Here is a 24,903-nt window from a genome sequence, read left to right as displayed (position 1 = left end):
GATTGCCATTGGACGACGGCGTAGAACGTATTGATGACGCAATGGCGTACAAGCGCCGTATCACGTCGACAGCCGCACGTTACGCGTGCTTTGCAAGAGTCGTCCATTCTTATAAGAAATGTGCAATAAAATCACATTTCTAATTTCATTATCTATCTGTCATCCTGGATTGCATGAAGAATAGGACGCAGGAGAAGAAATGCTATGTTTATCTAAAGTAATTTTGCTTAATCGTATACTATATCTATCACACAAACACAACTCAGACAAATTGTTTCAGTATAATTATATTATATCATATCATATCATCATCATCATTTAATTCAATGTAGTACCTGAAACTCTAATTACACAGAGTGGGCAACATTGTCCACCTTAACACACGGTCCCAGCACAGACAGACAGAGAGAGAAGAGAAAAGAGAGAGAAGGCACAATAAGAGGTTTAAATAAAGGGTAAAAGGGAGGAGCAAGGGGCAAATGGAGAGAAAACAAATACCAAATGATCTGTAGGATCAAGAGGAGAACAACTGAAAAGGCTGAGACAGAACTGGAGAAACAAAACAGGAAAATACTGATGCAGACACTGAACTTGATGGCAGACACTGCAAAAAGACTGATCGAGGCACAAAATCAAGAACGACTGGCACAAAACGAGAGGGAATGACAGTTAACAACACAAAAAGGCACAAGAAGAAAGGGGCTCTTTATCTTTTTTTTCCTTTTCAAAAGTTTTCCTGAAATCTGGAAACTAAAGCAAAGTTTGAAGGAGACAGAGTGAGATTAGAAGAGATATAAAAGGCACAAAAAAATTTAAACAGAAAACAGATTTTGGGGAACAAATATTATGTTCATATAGTAAACAACAAAAATAAAGGCATTTTGAAACAAACAAACAAATAGTACTATTATTTGGACAATTATTCAATTCTAATTATTATTATTATCATCATCAGTCATTATCATTTTCATATTTCATCAATAACAATTTCTCTTTTAAACCAAAGGACATTCTCTCTCCCTCCTCTGGACTCTAGCTTTGAAATAAACACAACAATAAACCCAAAGTCTGTAAAGCTAAAAGGAAGGGTAGGATGTAAAGACAGAGAGGGAGAGCAGAGGAGCTGGGCGACAGATCAGGACTCTGAGGTAATAATGGAGTCTATGGAGATGTTTAACACGATAATTAACCTTAAGAAGTAATACTACTGGACTTCAGAGGACTGGGCTTGCTTGTTTTTGGCCAAACTGGACATTGTTAAGCCCGAGGCAATGCCTGCTACTGAACTAGCAAAATCAGTACAACTGAAATGAACAGGATAAAAAGTTATTACTTTGTGACATTCGCAGTTTGTCAGTGGCAGAACAAAAAGTAAACAACTCAAAAAGCTCCAATAATAATAATAATAACAACAACAACAACAAGAGTGCTGGTGGGTAACAATCTCTGAACTGAAGTGAAAATTTCCGCTCACCTGACAGGAAAAGTAAATTCCTTTCGTATAAGTGCGAAGGCTCAAAGAATACTAGACATCTGAATAATCAATAAGTGAGTCCGACACTGTATTGACTTGAAGGACTCCTCAAGAAATAAGTTGCTAAAACACGACACCAGCTCAGTGGCGGAGCTGACACTTTTGTAATTTCCTATGCAGCAGCAGAGGAACTTTCGCACTGGAGAACAAATTAGTAAAAGCTGACCAATGTTTTCACAACGCACCTACAATTTAGTGTTGTACCGTTACTTAGTATTTTTAAAAAAATGTACCGTCAGTATCATATATGCTTATGTGTTTGGGCGTCTCTCTCTCTTTCTCTCCATCTCTCTCTCGCACCGTGAAAACTCATGTTTAATAGTGTTAATAACTCGATCTCTCAGTTCTTCAGCTGGAGAATACTGAAAATACTGATTGTGAAGGGCTCTCCTCTTCCACCTCGTTGTTTTCCCCGTTTTAGAAGAAAGAGTACTGGTTGTCGATGGCTCTCGCTCTCCCTCCTTCTCTCTCCTCGCCCTCCACCCCTTCCAGCTGGAGGAGAGGTGGCTCGCGCTCCCGTTCCTCGCACTCCTCCGCCCCGCTGCTTGCTCCGCCTCCTCCAGCGGCCTCCGTCTCGCTCCCTCGTTCCTGCGGCGGGGTTGGGGGCGGAGGGCGTCCCGGAGGCAGAGGGGGAGGAGGTGGCTGAGGAGGACTACGGGGTCTGCTGGTCAAGTCTGAGAACAGCAACAGAGAGGAGAACCAGTAGAGGAGGAGAGAGGGGTGAGAATTAAATGTGTACAAGAGTAATGACAATAAGATGCAAAGTTTGAGGAGAAAACCTCAGCTATGACACATGCTAGTAACGGAATCGGTCAACACATTGAACACACCCTGGTCCCTGCGCCACTAAACAGCCGTAAAGAGTCATCGATTGATTGCATTGGGACTCATTGAAACATCTTGAATCACGTTTATATTGAGACAGAGCTCGCTGTCTACAAATGCGTGACATTTCATAAAAATTACGATTAACGCAAGCTATAGTGACCACATGTTAAATGAATGCGTTACCCTGCGACACACATTTCAGGATGGATGTGTGCAACTGAAACCCAGCTGTGAATGAGGAAGTTAAGCAGACAGATGTGCACTGAAGTGAACGGATGACCTGTCGCTACTCTTTTTCTGTCTTATTCTGACAAGCTTCCTCACAATCCTGAAAAAAATGTTTCCCGCATTTTACTCTTTCATCTACTATAAAAATTGACCCTTTTTACATTCTTAATACAGTTTCCTCATCTTATTATGCAAATGTAAAAAAAACGGAATGTTTTTATATTTGCCTAATTTGGGAAAATGTATCTCTGTACACTGGAAACGACTGATTTGCGTGATGACACCCACTTTGATGATTCAGTCCAGTCCCACCCCGCACTTTCCTCATTAAATATATTCCTTCACTAAGAAATGGACTACTATTTAAAAGTTTAGGGTCTGTACATTTTTTGTTGTTGTTTTAAAGAAATTAATAGTTTCAACTAGACATTAAATAAAAGGTATAAAATTGCATTAAAAGATTTTAAATATATGCCGTTCTTATGAACTTTCTATTCATCAAACAAATTAAAAGTTTCCCGAAAATATGAAGCAGCACAGATGTTTTCAACATGCTGAAATGCAGCAGCTAGGATGCTGACAGGCACTCGAAAACGAGAGCACATCACACCAGTTCTATTTTCCCTTCACTGGCTGCCAGTACATTTCCAAATAGAACTCAAGCTTTTATTGTTTGTTTTTAAATCATTAAATGGTTTGGCACCTCCTTACCTCGCAGACCTTCTTAAACGACACACGCCTTCTAGATCCTTTAGGTCCTCTGATCAGCTGCTTCTAACTGTTCCTAGGTCTAGATTAAAACTTAGGGGTGATCGTGCCTTTTCGGTAGCTGCACGTAGACTGTGGAATCTTTTACCCCTGTATGTTAGAGCAGCTCCAACTATATTTACATTTAAAACCCGGTTAAAAATGCATTTATTATCTCAGGCTTTTAATTCTACTGGGTATTGAGGGGTGTCATTTAATTTTTAGTGTTTAAATTTATCTTTGTATGTTCTTGGTTTTATTTGCTTTACTTTGTTTGTACAGCACATTGGGCAACAATAGTTGTATAAATGTGTGCTTTAAAAGTGAAATAAACAGAAACAGAAACAAACAGATGTTTTCAACATGATGATAAGAATAAAATGTTTCTTGAGCAGCAAATCAGCATATTACACTAGTCAACATTTGAAGTGGAACAAAATCTTTCATCAAAGTTGTCCTAAAACCAAAATGCGTTCTTGTCTTAAGACAACTTTGATCAACTTTTTTGATAGACTTCAAATGTTGACAACTGTAGAATGATTTCTGAAGGATCATGTGACACTGAAGAATATTATAGTAATGATGCTGAAAATTTAGCTTTGCCATCAGAGAATTAAATTACATTTGAAAATATATTAAAATAGAAAACAGTTGTTTTAAATTGTAATATTTCACAATATCAAATAAAAGCAGCCTTGGTAAGTATAAGACTTGCTGACCCCAACATTTTGAACAGTAGTGTCATTTTATGAAAGTGAAATGGGCTGCAACTGCTTAAGGTTCGATAATTTAGTTTCACATGACCATTTCCCTTCTTTATCTGACTCAAGCTGTTTTTGGTGCTGTACCTTTAATATTTTTATTATACCCCCAATATTTTTAATATACCCCCCATGTACCAGCATGATTTTATTTCCTTCTTTCAGACCTTCTCTGTCTATCTCTCTCTGTTGAATCTGGTCTCACTTACACACAGTCAGAGATGGGGGTTGATGGAGAGTCGGGGTGGCGCGTGGTGATGACATCACAGACTGTGGGGCGGCTGCCTGCCCTTTCCCGGCCTGCGAAGATGACCCAACGACAAACAACAACAGAAACAGCCAATCAGAGCTCGGATATGCACAATGGAGAAAGCCAGAGGCTGAAGCGGGATGAGTGGAGGGAGAGGAGCAGAGATACGGTAGGAATTAGTATGTGACCGGAGATCAAAATGGTGATGGAAAGAACATAGATTCATGTTAGAAAAAAGAATGGAAGGGAGTAGAAGAAGAATAGGAGAAAAGATGCACTGAAAGATAAGTGTAGATTTAGTGTCTAGGAGACAGAAAGTGTTGAAAAGGAGATACAGGATGGAGGACATGAGGAGGAAATAGTAGGTAAGGTGAGGAGTTTAGTGGGGTAATATGTCAGGTCAAGCACAGAAAAATTTAATCAAGACACAATCACTGTCAAAAAGCAAAGCCATGCACAGCCAGCCCATGGCAGACTCTGGCAGCAGCAATGGATCTGTGTGTGCTCGAGTAGTCGTAGCAGATGCTTGCACAAAGTGTCCTTTAAAAAGCATGCCGTGACAGGAAGTGATCTCACACATGGGGTGATCCCACATTTAGTCATATCCCTGTGACAGGTGCGAACAACTCATGCAGTGGCCATGTTGTTTATGAATACACACATACACAAATACACATATGATCACTCTCCAGATTCATCCCACTCACATGACACACACAAGCTCAGTGCCAAAGACTCTGTGCGTCACTAAAATCTGCCCAGGCTTCAAGACAATGACAGAGGACACCTTCTAAGAAATATTTCTTGCTATTTTTTTCCTTTTATGGGCCCACCAGGATCTCCCCCAAAACAGCTATTTAACTTAACATTTGTGTCTATATTAGGGCTGTCAACTGATTAAAATAATGTGATTAATTGTATCACTTTGTCATAGTTAATGCAATCATACTACTCTCACTCACAAGAACAAGTCAATATTCTGAAATCGTATAAAATGGACAGGAAATGCAAACATATGATAACATTTGATATAATTATTCAATAGTAAAACAACTTGAGTCATAGTTTATGGATAGTTATGTCACATGTGGTGTGAAGGTCCAGACTTGTGTATGCATTAACACTTCTATGCATGGCAGTGATTCATAGATCAATAATTGAATTTCACTATGTTAAGAATGCAAATGACTTTACTTTTTGCGAAATATATCATCTGGGTTTCATTTATAAATAAGTAACCTATAAAAAGGGTCTTTCTCCATCATTTAAAATGGCTGCTCTGCTAGAGACTTGTACTTTAAATCAGTTTCAATCAGCTTTGAAGTGTCTGAGAAGTTGTTAAAAATAACTCAGAAAAGAATTGTTAAATTGTCAAATTATATAAATGCTAACAACAATTGCTTAAACAAATTAACACTGTTATACATTTAAAAACCCTTTGTATAATTCAGTGTATAAAATATTAATTAGTCAAATAAACAAGGTGTTATTTTTTATATTTCCTATATTTGTTTAGCAGTAATGTGGATACTCCAGTCACTAAAAATGTTAACATTAGGATGACAACCTTTCCATTGTGGTTTTATTCAACAAACATAAAATGTAACTCCCAGTGCTGCTTTACAGCTGCTGTAATATAACTATAATTAAAGGGGTCATGTACTTTTGACAGAAAAGATTGTACTATATAAACACCCTGTAAGTTTCAGAATTCAAAACTTTGTTGTTAGTCTAAAAACAGCTTATATTGAAGCCAGTCTGCCAAAACAACCGTGGAATGTACCGCTGTTTGATGTAATAGTGTGGATAAACACTGCCTCCGCAGAAGATCAACGCCTACTTCTACATCACTGCGTCTTTAGCCCCGCCCACTAATTTGCACATGTAGTGTAACGAGAGGGAAACACGGGTCTACACAGAAACCAAATGATAAAGATGCTCCGAATAAAACAAGATGCTGTGCAGTGCCCGGTTGTGCAAAAACAGTCTTTGCATTGCCTTCCTTCTGATCCCAGCGTTAAAAACATACATTTTCTTTCAGGCTTACAACTGTCTTTGATTTTTAAAGTTGAATTTTCTCAGTGGTGTTTTTGATGTAAACTCCCTGTATCATTGCTTTGCTGTCTTTTTATTCTCTTCTGTCTCTTGTTTAGATATTTATCCTTTGACTTTTTGTCAACTACTGTTGTTTTTATTTGTGCTATATAAATAACATTTGATTTGATTTGAAAGCAGAACAGAAAATATTACCTCTAATTTCCTTCTAAATTATGTTTTTTGATGTACAAATCTTGATAACATTATAAATAGACCTCAGAGAATAATTCAAAATAAAAAAGGCAGTACATGGCCCTTTAAATATTTTGGTAACACTTTACAATAAGGTTCCATTAGTTAATGTTAGTTAATGTATTAACTAACATGAACAAACAATGAACAATACATTTATTACAGTATTTATTCATATTTGTTAATGTTAGTTAATGAAACTACAGTTGTTCATAGTTAGTTCATGTTAATTCACAGCGCATTAACTAATGTTAACAAGCGCAACTTTTGATTTTAATAATGCAGTGGTAAATGTTGAAATTAACATTAACTAAGATTAATAAATGCTGTAGAAGTATTGTTCATGCTTAGTTCATGTTAACTAAAGTAGTTAACTAATGTTAACTAATGAACCTTATTGTAAAGTGTTACCAATATTTTTAATATTTGAACAAGTCTCGGAAATATAGTCAGTGTATTTATATCCATTCAGCTGTTCTGAGGGAGATGCAAGTAGCACGTGTGATCACTTAACCTGCCTGTGCACTCACAAATTATCTGGCAACTAAAAATGCAGCATTTGCCTGTTATCTAGGCTCTGTTGTAAACCCTCACGCCTTAAAGTTGAGCCCAGCCTTCCATACCTGGTTGCCGGACATTAGTGGCCCCCACAAAACTGATGAGGGTGACATCAGAGGCGCCCCCAGACTCCAGGGGAATGGGGTGCACACGGAAATGCTCCAGCATGTCAAAAATGGACTGGAACCAGAGATGCTGCACACGACACTGTCCATCCTCGTTCAGGGAGAGACGCAAGTGCTGAGAGGAAGATGCCAGAGCAGAAGGAAGAGGTATGTGGGGTTTTGAGACGAACACATACTGATACTCCTCATCAGATGTACTACACTACCACTCAAATGTTTTAAAGTAACAATTTTATATATATATATATATATATATATATATATATATATATATATATATATATATATATATATATATATATTATACTTACATTCATATATATTTTTCATTATATTTCACAATATCTTTATTTTTAAACAAAGAAATGCAGCATTGATGACCAAAAAAAAAAAACGTTTCTAACTTTTAAACTGACGTCAAACTTTTAAACAGTAGTGTAAATCAGTGGTTCCCAACCCTGGTCCTGGAGGTACCCCAACACTGGACATTTTGCATGTCTCTTTTCTCTTGACACACCAATTTCAGGTCTTGGAGCACTGGTCTCAAACTCAATTCCTGGAGGGCCACAGCTCTGCACAGTTTACCTGATCCAGCTAATCAAGGTCTTCAGGGTTATTAGAAACTTCCAAGCTGGTGTGATTTGGAGCTGGTTGGAGCTAAACTCTGCAGAGCTGTGTCCCTCCAGGAATTGAGTTTGAGACCAACTAAAGTAGTTAACTAATGTTAACTAATGAACCTTATTGTAAAGTGTTACCAATATTTTTAATATTTGAACAAGTCTCGGAAATATAGTCAGTGTATTTATATCCATTCAGCTGTTCTGAGGGAGATGCAAGTAGCACGTGTGATCACTTAACCTGCCTGTGCACTCACAAATTATCTGGCAACTAAAAATGCAGCATTTGCCTGTTATCTAGGCTCTGTTGTAAACCCTCACGCCTTAAAGTTGAGCCCAGCCTTCCATACCTGGTTGCCGGACATTAGTGGCCCCCACAAAACTGATGAGGGTGACATCAGAGGCGCCCCCAGACTCCAGGGGAATGGGGTGCACACGGAAATGCTCCAGCATGTCAAAAATGGACTGGAACCAGAGATGCTGCACACGACACTGTCCATCCTCGTTCAGGGAGAGACGCAAGTGCTGAGAGGAAGATGCCAGAGCAGAAGGAAGAGGTATGTGGGGTTTTGAGACGAACACATACTGATACTCCTCATCAGATGTACTACACTTACTAATGAGCTGATGATCTGAATCAGGTGTGTTTGATTAAGGAGAAATGCAAAACATGCAGTGTTGGGGTGCCTCCAGGACCAGGGTTGGGAACCACTGGTGTAAATAAATCACCCCCATTGGCATTTACCTTTGCTTTGCCCTGGAAGTTGAAGGTGAGGACATACTCCCCACGCCGTGTCTCACTCTGCCTCACAAGGAACACTCCATGGCTGGCCATGCCGCCCGCCAGCACCAGCTGGGCTGCCTTAAGACGGGAGAGTGTACCGTGGAACCACTGACACTCACTCAGAGGATGTTCCACCGTCTCTGAAACAGAACCTTCAGAGAACAGGAATGACCCTGTGGAAAACAAGGAATAAACTGAATACCTCTGATCTCTGAGTTAATGTCAGTAGCTGGGATTCCATTCTATACACTATATGGACAAAAGTATTGGGATACCTGCCCAATACACCAACAGGGACTTTAATGACATCACATTCTAAACGCATATGGCGCTTTGCTATGGCCACTGCATGGTTCGGCACAGTACGGTTCGGTACGGTTCACTTTTGGAGGGTTTTCCACTGGGTACAGTACCTGGTACTTTTTCAGTACCACCTCGGTTGAGGTTCCAAGCGAACCGTACGTTACCAAAATGTGATGTGTAAACTCTGCTGATCACGGATTGGCCGGAGAGAATCGTCACTACACTGAACTTGCGACACGAGACACAACAGAACCGCTAGATTTAAATCAGCACAGCCAGCGAAGGATCGCACGTAACTGTTTTAAACGAGCGCACCTTTTTTTAACAACCAAAAATGGCTGTTTTGTTGTCTGTTGAGGAAGTATAGATATTCCTCTCGTTGATAGCAGAGGAGCGGATCCAGCGAGACCTTGATGGGGCGACGTGGAATGAAAAAGTTTTTCAGGAGTCGCGGCAGTGCAACTATAACGACATGTTAATAATCCCGCCCACTCTAAAGCGGTACTAAACTGCAGTGGAAACGCAAACCGAGCCGAGCTGTGCCATACCGTACTGAGCCGTGCCGAGCCGAGTCGTACCACGCAGTGGAAAAGCTCCATAGACATTAATATGGAGCTGTTTCCCCCTTGATAGCTATAACAGCTTTTTGCCTATTTATCCAGTAGAGCATTTGTGAGGTCAGGCACTGATGTTGGACCAGAAGGCCTGGCTTGCAATCTCAGTTTTTGTGCTGATATTAATGCCAGTGGAAGTTTGGAAATCTTCAGCTATTGAAACAACAGAGCATTGGCTACTTTTATAAACCATGCGCCTCTGCAACTGATGACCCCGCTCTATGACTTCAAGCTGCTGTTCCTAAATGCTGCCACTTGCCAATAATACAGCTAATTGTGGACTATCTAGCAGCATAGAAATTTCACGAACTGACATATTGAGAAGGTGGTTTCCCATCACAGTACCACACTTTAATTAACTTAGCTCTTCAGAATGATCCATTTTTCCCACAAATGTTTGGGTCTGATTAAATCTCTTAAATTCAGTTATTAAGAGGTGTGTCCCAATGTTTTTCTCCATACAGAGTTTTTACCTGGATTTTGCAAAACCACATAAAAAACAGATGCCACGTTACAAAATAATTTGCTCAGAGAAGACAAAGTGAGATCAATATCACTGCATAGCATCTCTATTTACTTCGCAATGAAACAAAAGTTATAATCCAAGTGAAGTAGATCCAATTGAAACGGATTATCGAAAAAAGGAAGAAGAAAAAAACGGGGCAGACAGCATACATCGCTAGAGAGAAGTCTGTTATTTCATCCGATGATCTAGTTATTTTAATTAAGAATTACAAAGTCAAAAACTATACAAAACATATGCACAAATGAATAGCTCAAAATGTGATCAAAAAGATGCATTTAGAAAATTAAATAGGGTGAATTTTTATTTCGTGCTGACTTTAATGAAATAGCAACAATGGCTTTCGCAGTGGCTAAAACGTCCATATCTTTTTCGTAAGTAATGATTTTGTTTAGCACATGGGATGGGAATTATGCTTTCCTTGCTAATTGTTTTCTCAATATTCCTGTTTTATACATAAATTAAATAAACAACTTGGATTGAAACTTTGACTTCTGTGCACCATTTAATCATTAAATGTAAAAAAAAAAAATGCATTAAAATATATACAGGATTAGGGTAACATAGATGTAAACATGGTCTCTACCAATATGTGTGTGTGTTTTGCGTAGCACAGCACCTGTGGCATCAGGAGTTTCTGCAAAAGGTGTGCTAAGACCGGCTCCGCCCCCACCAAGCAGTCGACTGTCCGATTCATCAAGAGGGGCGCGGGGTGGCAACTCAGGAGGTAGAGGTTCCAGCTGAGGAGAACCACCAACTCCACCATAGAACACTACAGTGAAAACACATCAAATGACAAATACATCACCATCTGTAGCTACTGATAAATATTTGTATTCATTTTTACGGCTAAATATAAATATTTCAATTCAGGATCAGATGTTTTTAATGCTTGTTAATCACAAAATTGCTCCCCTCTATTTAAGCAGTTTGAGATTTGAGGGCTGATTTTAGCACTGGCAAACATCACACAAGCACAAGTCCCATTACACATACTGTCCTGAATGCAGCTGACCACATCATGGTGACATCTCCAAACGCTTACCTTGAGACAGGCAGTCGTTGAATTCTGGCGTACTGCTGAGGTCGGTGAGAGCACTGCCGCACACTCCCTCAACATCCTCTTGCTCACTGATGAGAAGGGTCAAGGAGTGCATTTGAGATCTGAGTTTTGATTGCCATAGATGCAAGCAAACTACTAAGAATGATCTCATTATAGCCTTTCAATATACATTGTGGTTTCACTTTTTTTAATAATTCAAAACACAAAGTCTTACCTCAAACAAATGGCATTTCTGATGTCACTAAGCCAAGCTCTCATCTGAACCGCATCTCTGGTCTCGATCACGTACTGCACCTGACCTTCCAACTGAGAAAAACACAAACAGATCAGATGTGCTTATATGCAACGTGGTTATTTTTTTAATGATATGGATCTTTGAGAAGGGTGTTACAACACAGGATGCAAAAGTGATGCACAATCACAATTTTGAATAAAATATATAAGATTTCTATTATATTTGTATAAAAATATACTTAGTGGTGCTTTTTAACCACCAAAAGAGTTTAATTTCTAAAACAAGAGGCATGAAATATATTTTGATTCATTTACAATATACATTTTTCCTCCTGTAACTGATCTATACAACAAATCTAGAAGTGATATTTAACAAAACCCACTTTGTATGGTGAAATGTCATTATCAACAAAGCTCATCAAACATGTTGTATTTGTGTACAACCATTAATGAGACATCACATCACAGTGGCAACAACATCTTTGTTACATATGTAAAACAAAGTTAAGGTACAGTTCTCCTATCATTATTGCAGATTTGACTAACTACTACAGACAAAAATAGAGCAGTGCTGACGCACCTGTAGAAGGAAGGTGTTCTCTTTGTCTGGCACCTCTATGGCTGTAGTGCTCCTCACATCAACAATTGAGCAGCATGGGACAGTCAATCTGGGCTTGGAGGACTAGAAGTATTCAAAAACATCAAAATATATAAATGATTTATAACTTAAGCTATAATAATACAAATAGCTAAATAAATATACATAGACTACTGTTCAATAGTTTGGGGTCAATAAGATGCTTCGCAAGAAATTAATACTTTCATTCAGCAGGGATGCAACTGATCAAAAGTGATAGTAACAGTATTTATAATATTACAAAAGATCTCAAAGAACCGCTTTTCTTTAGAACTTTCTATCCATTTAAGCATTGTGAAGAAAAGTATGACAGTTTCAACAAAAATATTAAAGCAGCACAAATGTTTTCAACACTGATAATAAGAAGAAATGTTTCTTTAGCACCAAATCGAATATGCTGAATATTAGAGTGATTTCTGAAGGATCATGTGGCACTGAAGACTGGAGTAATGGCTGCTATAAATTCAAGTTTCCAATTGGAGGAATATATTACATTTAAAAAAAACATTCAAATAGAAAACAGTCCCTTTAAAGTATAATAATATCTCACAATATTAGCGTTTTATTGCATTTTTAATCAAATAAATGCAGCCTTAGAGACTTCTTTCAAAAACATTAAAACATCACACCGACCTCAAACTTATGAACAACGGTGGTGTAAATAGAAACTTTTGACGCACAATTGACATAAGAGCAGGAATCATCTCACTCACCTTAGGTGGGATGTAAAACTCCAGGAAATACTCCAGCCCTCCATCCCCTCCGTCCTTATCTCGTTCTTTCAGAACTAGACGGCACTTGTGCCAACGCATCCCCCTTCCGCCTGCAGCTCCTCCCATGGCCGTGGGATGTCCCGACGCTGTGCTGTCCGTGCCGTGGTGCAGCAGTCCAAAGGAAAATCCCGGGAAACCATGAGTGCTGGCAAACTCGTCCGAAGACGAGCACACGGTCACACCTCCCTCCCGTACCAGCCTGCCCATCTTCCTTGGGGCACCGATGCTGCTCGGTGGTAGCGCCGAAGGCGACACAGCCGAGGAAGGTGGAGCTGCGGTGGACAGAGTCGGCGGCGGTGAGCGGGACAGTCGCAGTTTCTCCAACCGGTGACTCCATTTCTCCTTCTCCCCATTGCCGTTGCTTCTCCGCCAGTCACGGGCCTCGGAGAGCGAGAGGGAGGTGGCGCTACTGGAGGATGATGGGGGCAATGAAGAGGACGACGAGTGAGGGAGAGAGAGGGGAAGGGAGAGAGAGACAGGGAGAGACGCAGGAACGCCCTGCGAGCCAGAGTTCCTCTTGCCGTCTTGCAAGCCTGTAGTGTAGCTGTAACTGGAAGGAAGTTGGGCGGAATTACCCGAGCTGCAGTTCTGAGGGGCGTCACTGGAGGAGCTGCGCCAGTGCAAGATGCCTCGCACGCTCCCTCGGACGCTGCGGCCCACGCTGCGCAAAGAGAACCGCTTTTTTAGTTTATTCTTCGAGTGACCCCCAATGGGTGTCCCATTGCCTTTTGACCCAGAGTTTGCTGGTGTGCCAGAGGGATTGGGGCATGTCGAAGTCTGGCTGAGATCGGCTCTTTCCGAGGTCGTATCACTCTCGCCCTCATTATCCTTTGCTACTACATCCGTCTCCACCTCCTCTCCGGCGACAGGTCCCACCCAGCTGTCTTCCTCTTCTTCCAGGTCTTTGTATCCAGGTTGGTTATGTTTGACCGCTATTCCCCTGTCCTCCCTCCGCCCGTTATTCCCGCCCATAGAGGAAGAGCATGACGAAGAGGAGGACGGTGGGAGAATCTGAGTATGAGCATACGAGTCCTGAAATGTTCCGGTGCTCTGGAATCGGTCCGAACCGTGGCCCTCCTGGGTCAAGGCCGGTTTGGGCGCAGCCTGCGTGTGAGTAGGCGGGCATGGGGTGGAGGCTTCTGGCGGCAGCAGGGACGGAGATGCTGCATCCTCCTCCAGCGACGTAACATCAGATTGGGCGACCCAGCTCACCGTTCCTTCCCTACCGACACCGGTCCCCTCGAGCTCGCTCTCGAAATGTCGAATGAATCTGTCTGTAAAGCGGCGGCAAAAAGCAGTGGCCGAATCAGGGGAGTAATGAGGGTTCTCCTGCAAGAAGGCCCGGAAATGCCGGGCAAAGTCACCGGCGGCTACTCGGGCATGTAGCTCACAGAACTCAGTCCAGCTAAGGCAGGGAGACGGAGATGGTGTTGGTGTGTCGGATAACGAAGACAAGGGCTGACTGGCAGGAGTTGGAGGAGGCAGTGGTGGGGGTCTTGTGGAGAGTGGCAACAGTGATGGAGATGGAGGAGAAGGCGATGGAGACGGGGAGGGCGGAAGGGGAGACGAATTAGCTGCAGCCCGCGGACTGGGCGGGGTTAAGAGGGAGCCGTTCATGACTGACTAATAAGTGATCAATTTAAGACCAACTGATCCTCAAAGATGTCAGGATCGTTGCGAACAACATGCGTATGGGGGGCGCTCGATCTGCTCATCAGGCTACGCTTTTACAATAGACATGAATTTGGAAAACCTGACCGAAAAATGTGGCCTGAAAATGACTGATAATTGTTTCCCCCCATTTAAAGAAAAGGATTTGACTCTAAAATAGTTCACATTCTACACAAAATGTGTAAACGTGTGTATGGGGAGTAACACTGAATTATGTCATGAGCAGCAGGATGAGCTGATGGTAGTTCTCAGGTGATCTCCGGTTTTAAGGCCCTGCGAGGATCCTGTGGTAGGGATTTGTGACCTAAATGTCAAATAAAGAGAGAAATAGATCAATTAATATTGTTTTCAACAACAACAAAAAATAACTAGTAATAAATAACAATGTGGTCTTAACAAAAAATTATTTAAAACAGAAATTATAACAATATTACAGTTAAAAGAGATTGTTCAACCAAAAATGAAAAGTCATCATGGTGTTACAAACCTGAATGAGGAGATATATGGCAGAATGACAACTTTTCTCTGATATAAAAATAATGCAATGAAAGTGAATGAGACTGAGGCTATCTTTCTGCTTTACTTTTTGTATTCCACAGAAAGTCATACAGGTTTGGAATCTATCTATCTCTCTATCTATCTATTAAAACACAAAGTATATGTAATAAATGACAACTTGAAAGTCCATCTCTCTTGACCCAATGTGACTCTTGTCATGTAAACAAATGAAACGTGCTCATTTATATTCTACAGAAATTTACGTTACTATGCTGTTAATGTATAATCTAAAAGGGCAGCGTTTCCAAAAAGCATCGTAAGCCAAAGTTAACCATAGAACCATTGCCAATCAATGCAGCTACGATAAATTTAGGCCAACGATGCTTTTAGGAAACGCAGCCCTTTTAGATTATGCATTAACAGCATAGTAACGTACATTTCTGTAGAATATAAATGAGGATATATCATATCAAATCGTATAAATCAGGATGTTTATGTCTAGATTCTGTTTTTTTGTTGTTGTTGTTTTAGCACAAATATTTCCTACAAAAGTCAAAGTCACAAAAGGAAAATTGGCTTTAACAATTACCGCTACGCATTTCATGAACATTCAGTCTAAGCACAAGCTTTGCAGCACTTCCAATGCTGCAAATGTGAAATGTATACGCTTTAAGTGTCATACATGAACGATGTTGATGAAAGCGTTGTTTTGCTTTGAGCTGTGAGACTCAATACACCTGATATCTTAAGAACTTGCTGAGCGCTAATTTCTCATTTATATTATTATAGAGCCACATACAACCAACAACTGGAGCTTCTTGAGCATTTGAACCAAACCTAATCGAAACCGAGACATTGATATGAAACCAGTTAAGACGATTTACATAAACGGAAAATGCTGTAATGATGCGCATAAGCTACAGTGATAACTCACCATCTTCAGGCCAGTGTGTAACGCGAGGCCGGTGCAGTTAACTTAGCTGTAACGAAAAACACACCAAGCTTAAATGCCTGTGGATTGTAGTTACAATAAAATTAAGCGATATGAGAAACCACACAAGGTCTAACAACGCGCTTCGCCTAACTAGCTGCCTGAAAGAAGTTTAATTGTCACAATACGCTCTCACGCTTATAATGTCAACACACCAAGCTAACTCGGGCTAGCCAGTTAACTTTAGCTCATGAAAACACTGGCTAGTTTGCTAACGATCTCATGCAATAGAAACAAAATGTGAAATTAACTCACCTTTTTGCACAAAAGACGCAATTTGTTTGCTGGCGTGAGTGAAATCCGAGAAAGATTCAGGGTAAATGTATAACTAGCCTGGTGCTAACTAGCTAACCCAGCACTGCTAATAAATGATCAAGTTTGAGCTGCTGGTCAGCTAGCTGGCTGTATTGCTAGTGTGTCTGCCAGTATTCCGATTAATAGTCATTCCTCTCCGTCTAGCTGTCCCTGTTGATGCTAAACCTATTCATGAATTATATGGTATCTATTTATTCATAAGGGCTTTGCAACTGCTCTTGTTGCAGGTATATTAATATTTCTCTGCCTGCTGTCCCAATCAGTCTCTCGCGATATAGTGGGAGAGGGAGTAGGTTGGGGGACAGGGAGTGTAACTTGGAGAAGGGGGATTTTCAATGGCAGAAAAAAAAAATCTGAGGAAGAGGGATGTGCATTTTTTGGAGAAGCCACATTGGGCAGTTGTGTAAAAAAGTAAAACAAGGATGGATGTTGCTCAGGCTGATGGCTGAGTCATATATGGAGGCTGTACACTGAACCTGAGATTGCTTCTTGATTATTTCAGTAAAAGAAGCTGTGCTCACTGAAAGCTATTTAGAGGACTGAGAATATGATAAATACTATGTGAAATACGTATAAAATTATAATGTGTAACCCATAATATTTACATAATGTACTTCATGATTATAGAAGATTTGATTTAAGTTGACTCCAAAATCTCTTAACTGTAACTGTCCTGCAACAGACTTTTTGGGACTTTTTTGACCCTATGGAGCGCCCACTCCCCCTTTTACATTGTGTATATTCAGAGCGTGTGTTACTGTGTACCCATGGAAAATTTGCAGGGAAACGCCAATAGAATATTCTGTTTATTTTTGTTTACATCAAAGAAGTAAGGAATTTTAGCTCTAAAGGGCAATAAAGCACAAATAAACATTCATTAGCCTTAAGTACGCTGACTGGGCTTAAAGAACACTTTCTTCTCCTCGCACAGTAAACATTGCAGTCTCCCAGCAGAGTAGAAAAAAAGGCCACCATTTTCCCACAGAATACCATATTCTTTAGGTATAGGTTATGGTGATGAGTGTGTATTGTCATCAGAGATCAGCAGGGCTTTGTGACTTTAATGTGGTGTGCATTCAATGTTAAATATAAAGAATGTTTCTACTACTGCAAGACACCTTCATGACTGATTTTGATCATGATCTAAGCCATAGCCTCTTTTATGAGACCATCTGTAACATTTTCTTGAAATATTTTAATTTATTATTGTTTCAAACTCTAAGCAGTCTTAATGAGAAGAATACCTATGTAATTGTATTCTTAAATATTATAATTACATTGGTAATAAAACCTGATTATTATTATTATTGTTGTTTACAAATCACTTTTGATATTTTGTAAAGTGTGTGGTTGGCTGCTTACAATCACTGTTAATATGTATGCGGTCTATAAGCAGTAAGTGTGCCTTTCACTCATAATGACCAGGTCCAGAAATATCCAGAATGGGCAAGAACAGTGAAACAGCATTTACATGCAAGAAAAGAGCCCAGCTGTTATAAATCATCTTGGGTAGAACGTTTATATATACTGAATCTTATGAGGATTATTTGCAAGCAAAATTTTAATTCAATAGACTTGTTTTAACTTTGGTATAATGCTGCATACCGTATCTTAAAGTACAAATAGCCCCATGGGCCGTGGCAATAAAAACCATCAGATTTCTTTAAAGCTGCAGTCCGTAACTTTTGGCGCTCTAGCGGTTAATAAACAGAACTGCGTGCGTCTTGCGGAAGAACATTGTAGCCGGAGCTACTTCTCTCTGTTTATGTCTATGGCGAATCACGCAGGTACTGGGCTACTCCGCAGCGGTACCTACCCAAACCAGTCTAAATAGTCCGAATATAAACACTTATTATAGGTGTAACGTAGTAATTCAGGACAAGCCAAAAACACGGTTTGGAAAATGGATTCATGGTGTACTCGCTTATTATATAAATTTTGTACATTTTGAACACAAAAAAGTTACGGACTGCAGCTTTAACAAACTGAATTGAGAGGTTGTTGTCTGTAACCAGACTCTTAATAAAGCAGGAGATGCCATTAACTATTTAAAACTTTTTTTGTATATTTATCACACCAATTGAAATGTATTAGAAAACCTTTGCCAGACTTACAAGGCAGTTATCTTTCATATAAAGATGGCTATGCATGCTTTTTCAAGTTGTAAAATTATAAGAAATCCTATTTTCTAATGGTTAATATTCTCTTGCAGTTTCACTCCCTCATGAACAGACAGGTGTGTATGTGTGACAACACAAACCATTGTCTCTCGTTCACGTGCCTTTAGAGGCCCTATTGACTACGGCTTAACAAAACATGTTAGGCTACATGCATGCAGCCTATGTCTGCACTGGCTAGCTGGCTAGTACTCGATCATCTGAGGAGCCTAGGGTTACGGACAAACCAACAAAAGAGTGTCCTGCTGCCGTGTCAGCAAACAACCTTTTTGTGGGTGGACTTGGACTCTTGCACGATGCGGGCACGACTGTCTCCCGCACGTGTACAATCAATACAGACCTGTCTAGGTCAGTTCAAGACAGGGCGCCTAGTACACGTAGGCTTGTGTCTCAGACTGTTGGGTCTGATGGTCCCCTGTAGTTCAGTTGGGCCTGCTCCACATGCGACCGTTTCAGTGGTGGACCAAGAGCCAGAACATTTCACCTCATTGTCATCTGCTTTGCAGAATTACGGCGATACGCAAGGGCTTTCGTGCTCTAAGCCCGTGGATGAGACCCCAGTACCTTCAAGAAGGAGTCCAGATGGGGAAGTTGTGTCGCCGCAAGACGATCACTACAGACGCGTCCCTTACAGGCTGGGGAGCGGTCCATCAAGGACATCCAGTCGGTGGAGTCTGGACGGAGGTACATTGTGGCTGGCACATAAATCGTTTGGAGATGCTAGCAGTCTTCCTGGCTCTCAAACAGTTTTTACCCCAGTTGAGGGGTTGTCACGTGTTAGTCAGGACGGACAGTTGTTCTTCTTTGGGCTCAGACAAAACTCCTGTCGATCAGAGCAGTCCATATCCCAGGTCGCCTGAACTCAAAAGCGGACTGGCTCTCGAGACAGAGTCTGGAGGATGGGGAGTGGAGATTGCACCCCCAGGTGGTGGATCTTATATGGCAGAGGTTTGGCCGAGCGAAAGTGGACTTGTTTGCTTCGAACATGACTACGCACTGCCCGCTTTGGTTTTCCCTGTCTCCCCCGTCGCCTCTAGGTCTTGATGCTCTGGCCCACAAATGGCCCAGGACCAATCTTTATTTTTTTAAAACCCCCAATCCGGTTGCTCCCAGCAGCCAGATCTACCCATGCACCCGCCCCACGACACATCACAGAGGAGGAGCTGCGGGTGCTGGAGGGCTGTCTGCACCGCTGGAGGAGCGAGGTGGAGAACGACACCAGGGATCTGCAGGCCAGTATATCTACAGTATCCACAGAAGCATCAAGCTTATGTATTCTGACAAGTCCATGATGCAGGTGCCGTGCCGGCTGCATGCTGTTTTGGTCCACGAGGGTCAGGCTAACGCAGGTCACTAATGGGCGTACATCTTCGAACAACCATCGTTTGAGGAGCCAAAGCTAGTCCGAACGGAAGAACACAATATTGGTAAGCTTTGCCCTCAAAAGCAAACCTGAGGAACTTCCTGTGTCTCTTGACGATCTGGATGTGGAAGTATGCATCCTTTAGATCGATGGTTACAAACCAATTGGATCTGAGACAGAATGGACTTTACTGTTTGCATCTTGAACTTGCTCACTCTGAGCACAAGATTTAGACGACGTAAGTCCAAAATCGGATGTAAACCACCATCTTTTTTGGGCACAACAAAATACCAGCTGTAGAAGCCTGACTCCATCTGAGTGGGGAGTATCTCCTCTATAGCCCCTTTCTCTAGGAGTGACACGATCTCCTGACTTAAAATCGAGGACTCCCCAGGACGTACCGTCGTAGGAAGAACCCCGCTGAAAGGAGGTAGCACCGCTCCCAATGCGCACGTAGGTAAGCTATATCAGCGTGCTGTGCGCTATTTCATCAGATTTCCACTGGTTTACGAAGGAAGCACTAACAAAGGTACGGAACGGCCCAGCATCGCAGCATCTCGTTCCCTATTCAGGGAACCAAGGTTACATACGTAACCGAGATGTTCCCTCTCTTAGGCTCACTTCGATGCTGCGATGACGTCATCACTTTGGGAACGCTATACCATAATGCCTGACGTACCTTTAGATAACTGGAAGACCAAGAAAAGCATCTGCTCAAGCGGATAAGACCCGGGAGCCAGGAGCCAACCTCACGTCCAGACTGTAAAACTTGATGAAGGTGCTAGGAGAGGACCATCCTGCCGCAGCACAAACATCTTCCATCGAGGACCCTTTGAAGAAAGCCTGAGAAGAAGCCACTGCTCTTGTAGAATGAGCACTCACCTCTAGAGGCGAAGTCAAGCCATGTGCCTCATAGGCCAAAGAGATAGCCTCCACTATCCAGTGTGACATCCGCTGTTTAGTGACAGCAGAACCTCTGCTCTTACCACCAAAACCCACAAACAACTGGTCAGATCCACACCACTGAGCTGTGTGGTCGACATAGATCCTAAGTGCCTTAACTGGGCAGAGAGAGCCTCTAAGACCACTTGCTGAAAGCGAAACGGAGTCAAAGCGACCTTAGGAACATAATCAGGCCTAGGTCGCAAAAAGACTTTAACTAGTCCTGGGGCAAAGTCCATACACAAAGGACTGATGGAGAGAGCCTGCAGATCCCCTACCCTCTTAAGGGAGGATAAAGCCACCAAAAGAACCGTCTTAAAGGTCAAGAGCTTCTCTGACACAGACTCCAACGGTTCAAAAGGATGGCCTGTCAGGCCCTCCAAAACAATCGATAAGTCCCAAGAAGGAACTCGTGCTGGGCGGAAAGGCCTAAGCCGTCTCGAACCCTGCATAAAACGGGAGACGAGGGGGTGGCGACCAACCGAAACACCTCCCACGAGTGCATGTCTCGCCGACATGGCAGCCACGTACACCTTAAGAGTGGCGGGGGTAATCCCTCAGAGAAACGACTTTGACGAAACTCCAGTACTGAACCGATGGGGCAATGGACTGGATCCAGAATGCGCTGTCTACGCCAAGAGGCAAAAAGTCTCCACTTGAAAGCATATAAGCGTCTCGTGGAGGGAGCCCTAGAATTTATAATAGTGTCGGTAATCTCAGCCGAGAGACCGGAAAACACATTAGCGTACTCCGCTCAGGGACCACACCCATAACTTCCATAATTCCGGTCGAGGATGCCAAATCATGCCCCGAGCTTGTGTCAACAGATCTTGTCTAAGGGGAACCTCCCATGGAGGGCCAGCTAGCAGACTGACCAGGTCAGAGAACCACGACTGAATGGGCCACCACGGGGCCACCAGCAGCAGGTGCTCCACTCTGTCTGATCGTACTCTGAACAGAACTGCTGGGAGCAACCGGATTGGGGGTTTTAAAGCATAAAGATTGGTCCTGGGCCATTTGTGGGCCCAGTTTGAAGCAAACAAGTCCACTTTCGCTCGGCCGAACCTCTGCCATATAAGATCCACCACCTAGGGGGTGCAATCTCCACTCCCCATCCTCCAGACTCTGTCTCGAGAGCCAGTCCGCTTTTGAGTTCAGGCGACCTGGGATATGGACTGCTCTGATCGACAGGAGCTTTGTCTGAGAACATGCCTCGCCAGCCTGCACAGGGTGCGAGAACGTAATCCTCCTTGACGATTGAGGTACAACACAACTGTCGTGTTGTCTGTCCTGACTAACACGTGACAACCCCTCAACTGGGATAAAAACTGTTTGAGAGCCAGGAAGACTGCTAGCATCTCCAAACGATTTATGTGCCAGCCACGATGTACCTCTGTCCAGACTCCACCGACTGGACGTCCTTGATGGACCGCTCCCCAGCCTGTAAGGGACGCGTCCGTAGTGATCGTCTTGCGGCGACACAACATCCCCATCTGGACTCCTTCTTGAAGGAACTGGGGTCTCATCCACGGGCTTAGAGCACGAAAGCCCTTGCGTGTCACCGTAATTCTGCGAAGGTCATGACAATGAGGTGAAATGTTCTGGCTCTTGGTCCACCACTGAAACGGTCGCATGTGGAGCAGGCCCAACTGAACTACAGGGGACTCCGCCGCCATCAGACCCAACAGTCTGAGACACAAGCCTACGTGTACTAGGCGCCCTGTCTTGAACTGACCTAGACAGGTCTGTATTGATTGTACACGTTCGGGAGACAGTCGTGCCCGCATCGTGCAAGAGTCCAAGTCCACCCCCCAAAAGGTTGTTTGCTGACACAGCAGCAGGACACTCTTTTGTAGGTTCGTCCGTAACCCTAGGCTCCTCAGATGATCAAGTACCAGATCTCGATGTGTCTGTGCCTGATCCTGAGATTTAGCTAATATTAGCCAATCGTCCAGGTAGTTCAGAATTCTGATGCCCTAGAGCCGCAACGGGGCCAGAGCTGCGTCCATACATTTTGTAAACGTTCGAGGAGCCAAAGCTAGTCCGAATGGAAGAACACAATATTGGTAAGCCTTGCCCTCGAAAGCAAACCTGAGGAACTTCCTGTGTCTCTTGATGATCTGGATGTGAAAGTATGCATCCTTTAGATCGATGGTTACAAACCAATCTTTGGATTGGATCTGAGACAGAATGGACTTTACTGTTAGCATCTTGAACTTGCTCACAAGATTTAGACGACGTAAGTCCAAAATCGGACGTAAACCACCATCTTTTTTGGGCACAACAAAATACTCCATCTGAGTGGGGAGTATCTCCTCTATAGCCCCTTTCTCTAGGAGTGACACGATCTCCTGACTTAAAATCGAGGCCTCCCCAGGACGTACCGTCGTAGGAAGAACCCCACTGAAAGGAGGTGGCCCTTTCCGAAACTGGATGGTGTAACCGTGTCGAACGGTGCGTAGTACCCATTGTGAGACGTCGGGCAGGCGTCTCCACGCGGCCCAATAGTCTGCCAGGGGCTTTAGACGTTCTACGGTTGGAACGTTCACCTGATTTTCCTGTATAGGGTCCCGGAGCACCTGAGTGGCGGGAAAATCTATAACAGGAAGATGTCCAATTGTCCTGTCGGGCCTGCCCACCACCCCAAAAGTGGGAGCTTTGAAGGCCATCATAAATGGGCCATGCTCGCATGACCCTTCGGCTTTCTCTCGAACTCTGAAGGCTGGAAACGTAGAGTATCTGAGGGGTTGCTCGTCATAAGGACTCGACCTAAAACTGCCCGAGGCGCAGTATGCAGCGGATCTGAGTCAGGAGGCCACAACGAGAGAGGCGAATGCGCTTGTGCGGTTCATCCACACTCTCTAAAGGAGGGTCTGGCCTCCGAAGACGAGCAGAGGAATCAGGAACTGCTATTAGGAGCCTGTGAACGAGAGGCCTTGGCCGTCGAACTCAGGTCTATCCACTTCCGTTTCTGTGGGTGAGCAGGTGGGCGAGACCTAGGACCTCAGTCCTTACGAGGGGGTAACTTAGGCGATGGCTCATGCCGCTGGACCTCGCGAGGGTGCTGAAAAGAGGACGAGCGTGAATGAGCCGCAGGTGGCTGACACTCTACTTCCCTAGCCCTGCGCGGGATGAGCTGACGAAACGCGGCGGACTGCTGTTTCGTTGCTCGAAACTTCTCCACGACAGTCGTAACCGAATCCCCGAACAGACTGTTACTAGAAGTGGGGGCGTCCAAAAGAAAAGTCCTGTCCTTTTCCTTAATGTCAGTGAGAGTGAGCCAAAGGTGGCGCTCAACTGACACTAAACCTGCCATGGACCTGCCCACTGCCCGAGCCATGTGCTTGGTAACCCTAAGTGCCAAGTCAGTAGCTCGCCTGAGCTCTTTAACAGCCTCTGGGGTTAGGCCCTCTCCCTCGTCCAGCTCCTTAAGCACATCTGCTTGATAAGCCTGGAGTACACAGCGGCCATGTAAGATTTTCCGATTAAAGCGGACGTAATCCTACACAGCTTGGACGGCAACAGAGGGTGTGACTTCCAAGACCGAGCAGAATTCGGCGCGAGATGTACCACGAGAGTCTCTTCTACGGCCGGCATCGCCGCATAGCCGTGATCCGCCATTTTAGAAACCGTGGCGAAATCAGCGACAGCGGGATTAGTAATACGCGCCAAAAAAGGTTGTTTTTAAGACCTCGAAACCTTGTGGTGAAGGTCTTGGAAGAAGGGGAGAGGCCTACGGGGCTGAGACAGAGTGCGGCTAAATCTTCCGAATCGGAGGCCGCTGTGGACAGCACGTCTTCGTCATACGGCATACAACCGAAAGACAGAAAAGATCCTTTTATTGGTCAATTCAGCACGAGCTTTCGAGAATTGTTTAGAATATGAAAGAATGAGACCGACTTCTGTATTTAAACAGCAGCGCAGGTTGGGAGCATCAGCGTTTCTACAGGACCAACTACAATTATGGGGAAAAGCGAAAGTGACAACGACTTTCTCTGAGGAAATAAAAATCTAAATCTGCTGAAGCTACAGTACTTCTACTACTACAGCATTTTAAGGTAGCATATTTCTGTATTAT

At 43.0% G+C, this 24,903-nt stretch overlaps 1 protein-coding gene across 4 annotated transcripts; it reads right to left on the bottom strand.

The window, feature by feature from the left end:
* Positions 1-281: 281 nt before the first annotated feature.
* On the bottom strand, positions 282-16,626 carry LOC107567095 (SH2B adapter protein 1-like). 4 transcript variants are annotated; one of them, XM_016252715.1, is made up of 11 exons: positions 16,284-16,626; positions 15,972-16,017; positions 12,809-14,843; positions 12,039-12,140; positions 11,439-11,530; positions 11,207-11,292; positions 10,781-10,933; positions 8,683-8,894; positions 8,288-8,462; positions 4,308-4,398; positions 2,098-2,208 (listed from the first exon to the last, which is right to left on the bottom strand). In XM_016252715.1, the coding sequence occupies exons 3-11, from the start codon at positions 14,483-14,485 to the stop codon at positions 2,187-2,189; spliced, it is 2,610 nt and encodes an 869-aa protein (XP_016108201.1). In that variant the 5' UTR covers positions 14,486-14,843; positions 15,972-16,017; positions 16,284-16,626; the 3' UTR covers positions 2,098-2,186. The 4 variants fall into 4 exon arrangements, with proteins under 4 accessions (XP_016108216.1, XP_016108201.1, XP_016108196.1 ...); XM_016252710.1 differs by lacking the exon at positions 15,972-16,017; XM_016252724.1 differs by lacking the exons at positions 15,972-16,017; positions 16,284-16,626 and adding an exon at positions 15,027-15,105.
* Between the last annotated feature and the right edge of the window lie 8,277 nt (positions 16,627-24,903).

The sequence above is a fragment of the Sinocyclocheilus grahami genome, unplaced genomic scaffold (assembly GCF_001515645.1).
Source record: "Sinocyclocheilus grahami isolate Dianchi unplaced genomic scaffold, SAMN03320097.WGS_v1.1 scaffold27.1, whole genome shotgun sequence".
NCBI classification, from domain to species: domain Eukaryota; kingdom Metazoa; phylum Chordata; class Actinopteri; order Cypriniformes; family Cyprinidae; genus Sinocyclocheilus; species Sinocyclocheilus grahami.
The sequence above is the reverse complement of the archived record's forward strand: the minus strand, read 5'-3'. Positions and strand labels throughout refer to the sequence as shown.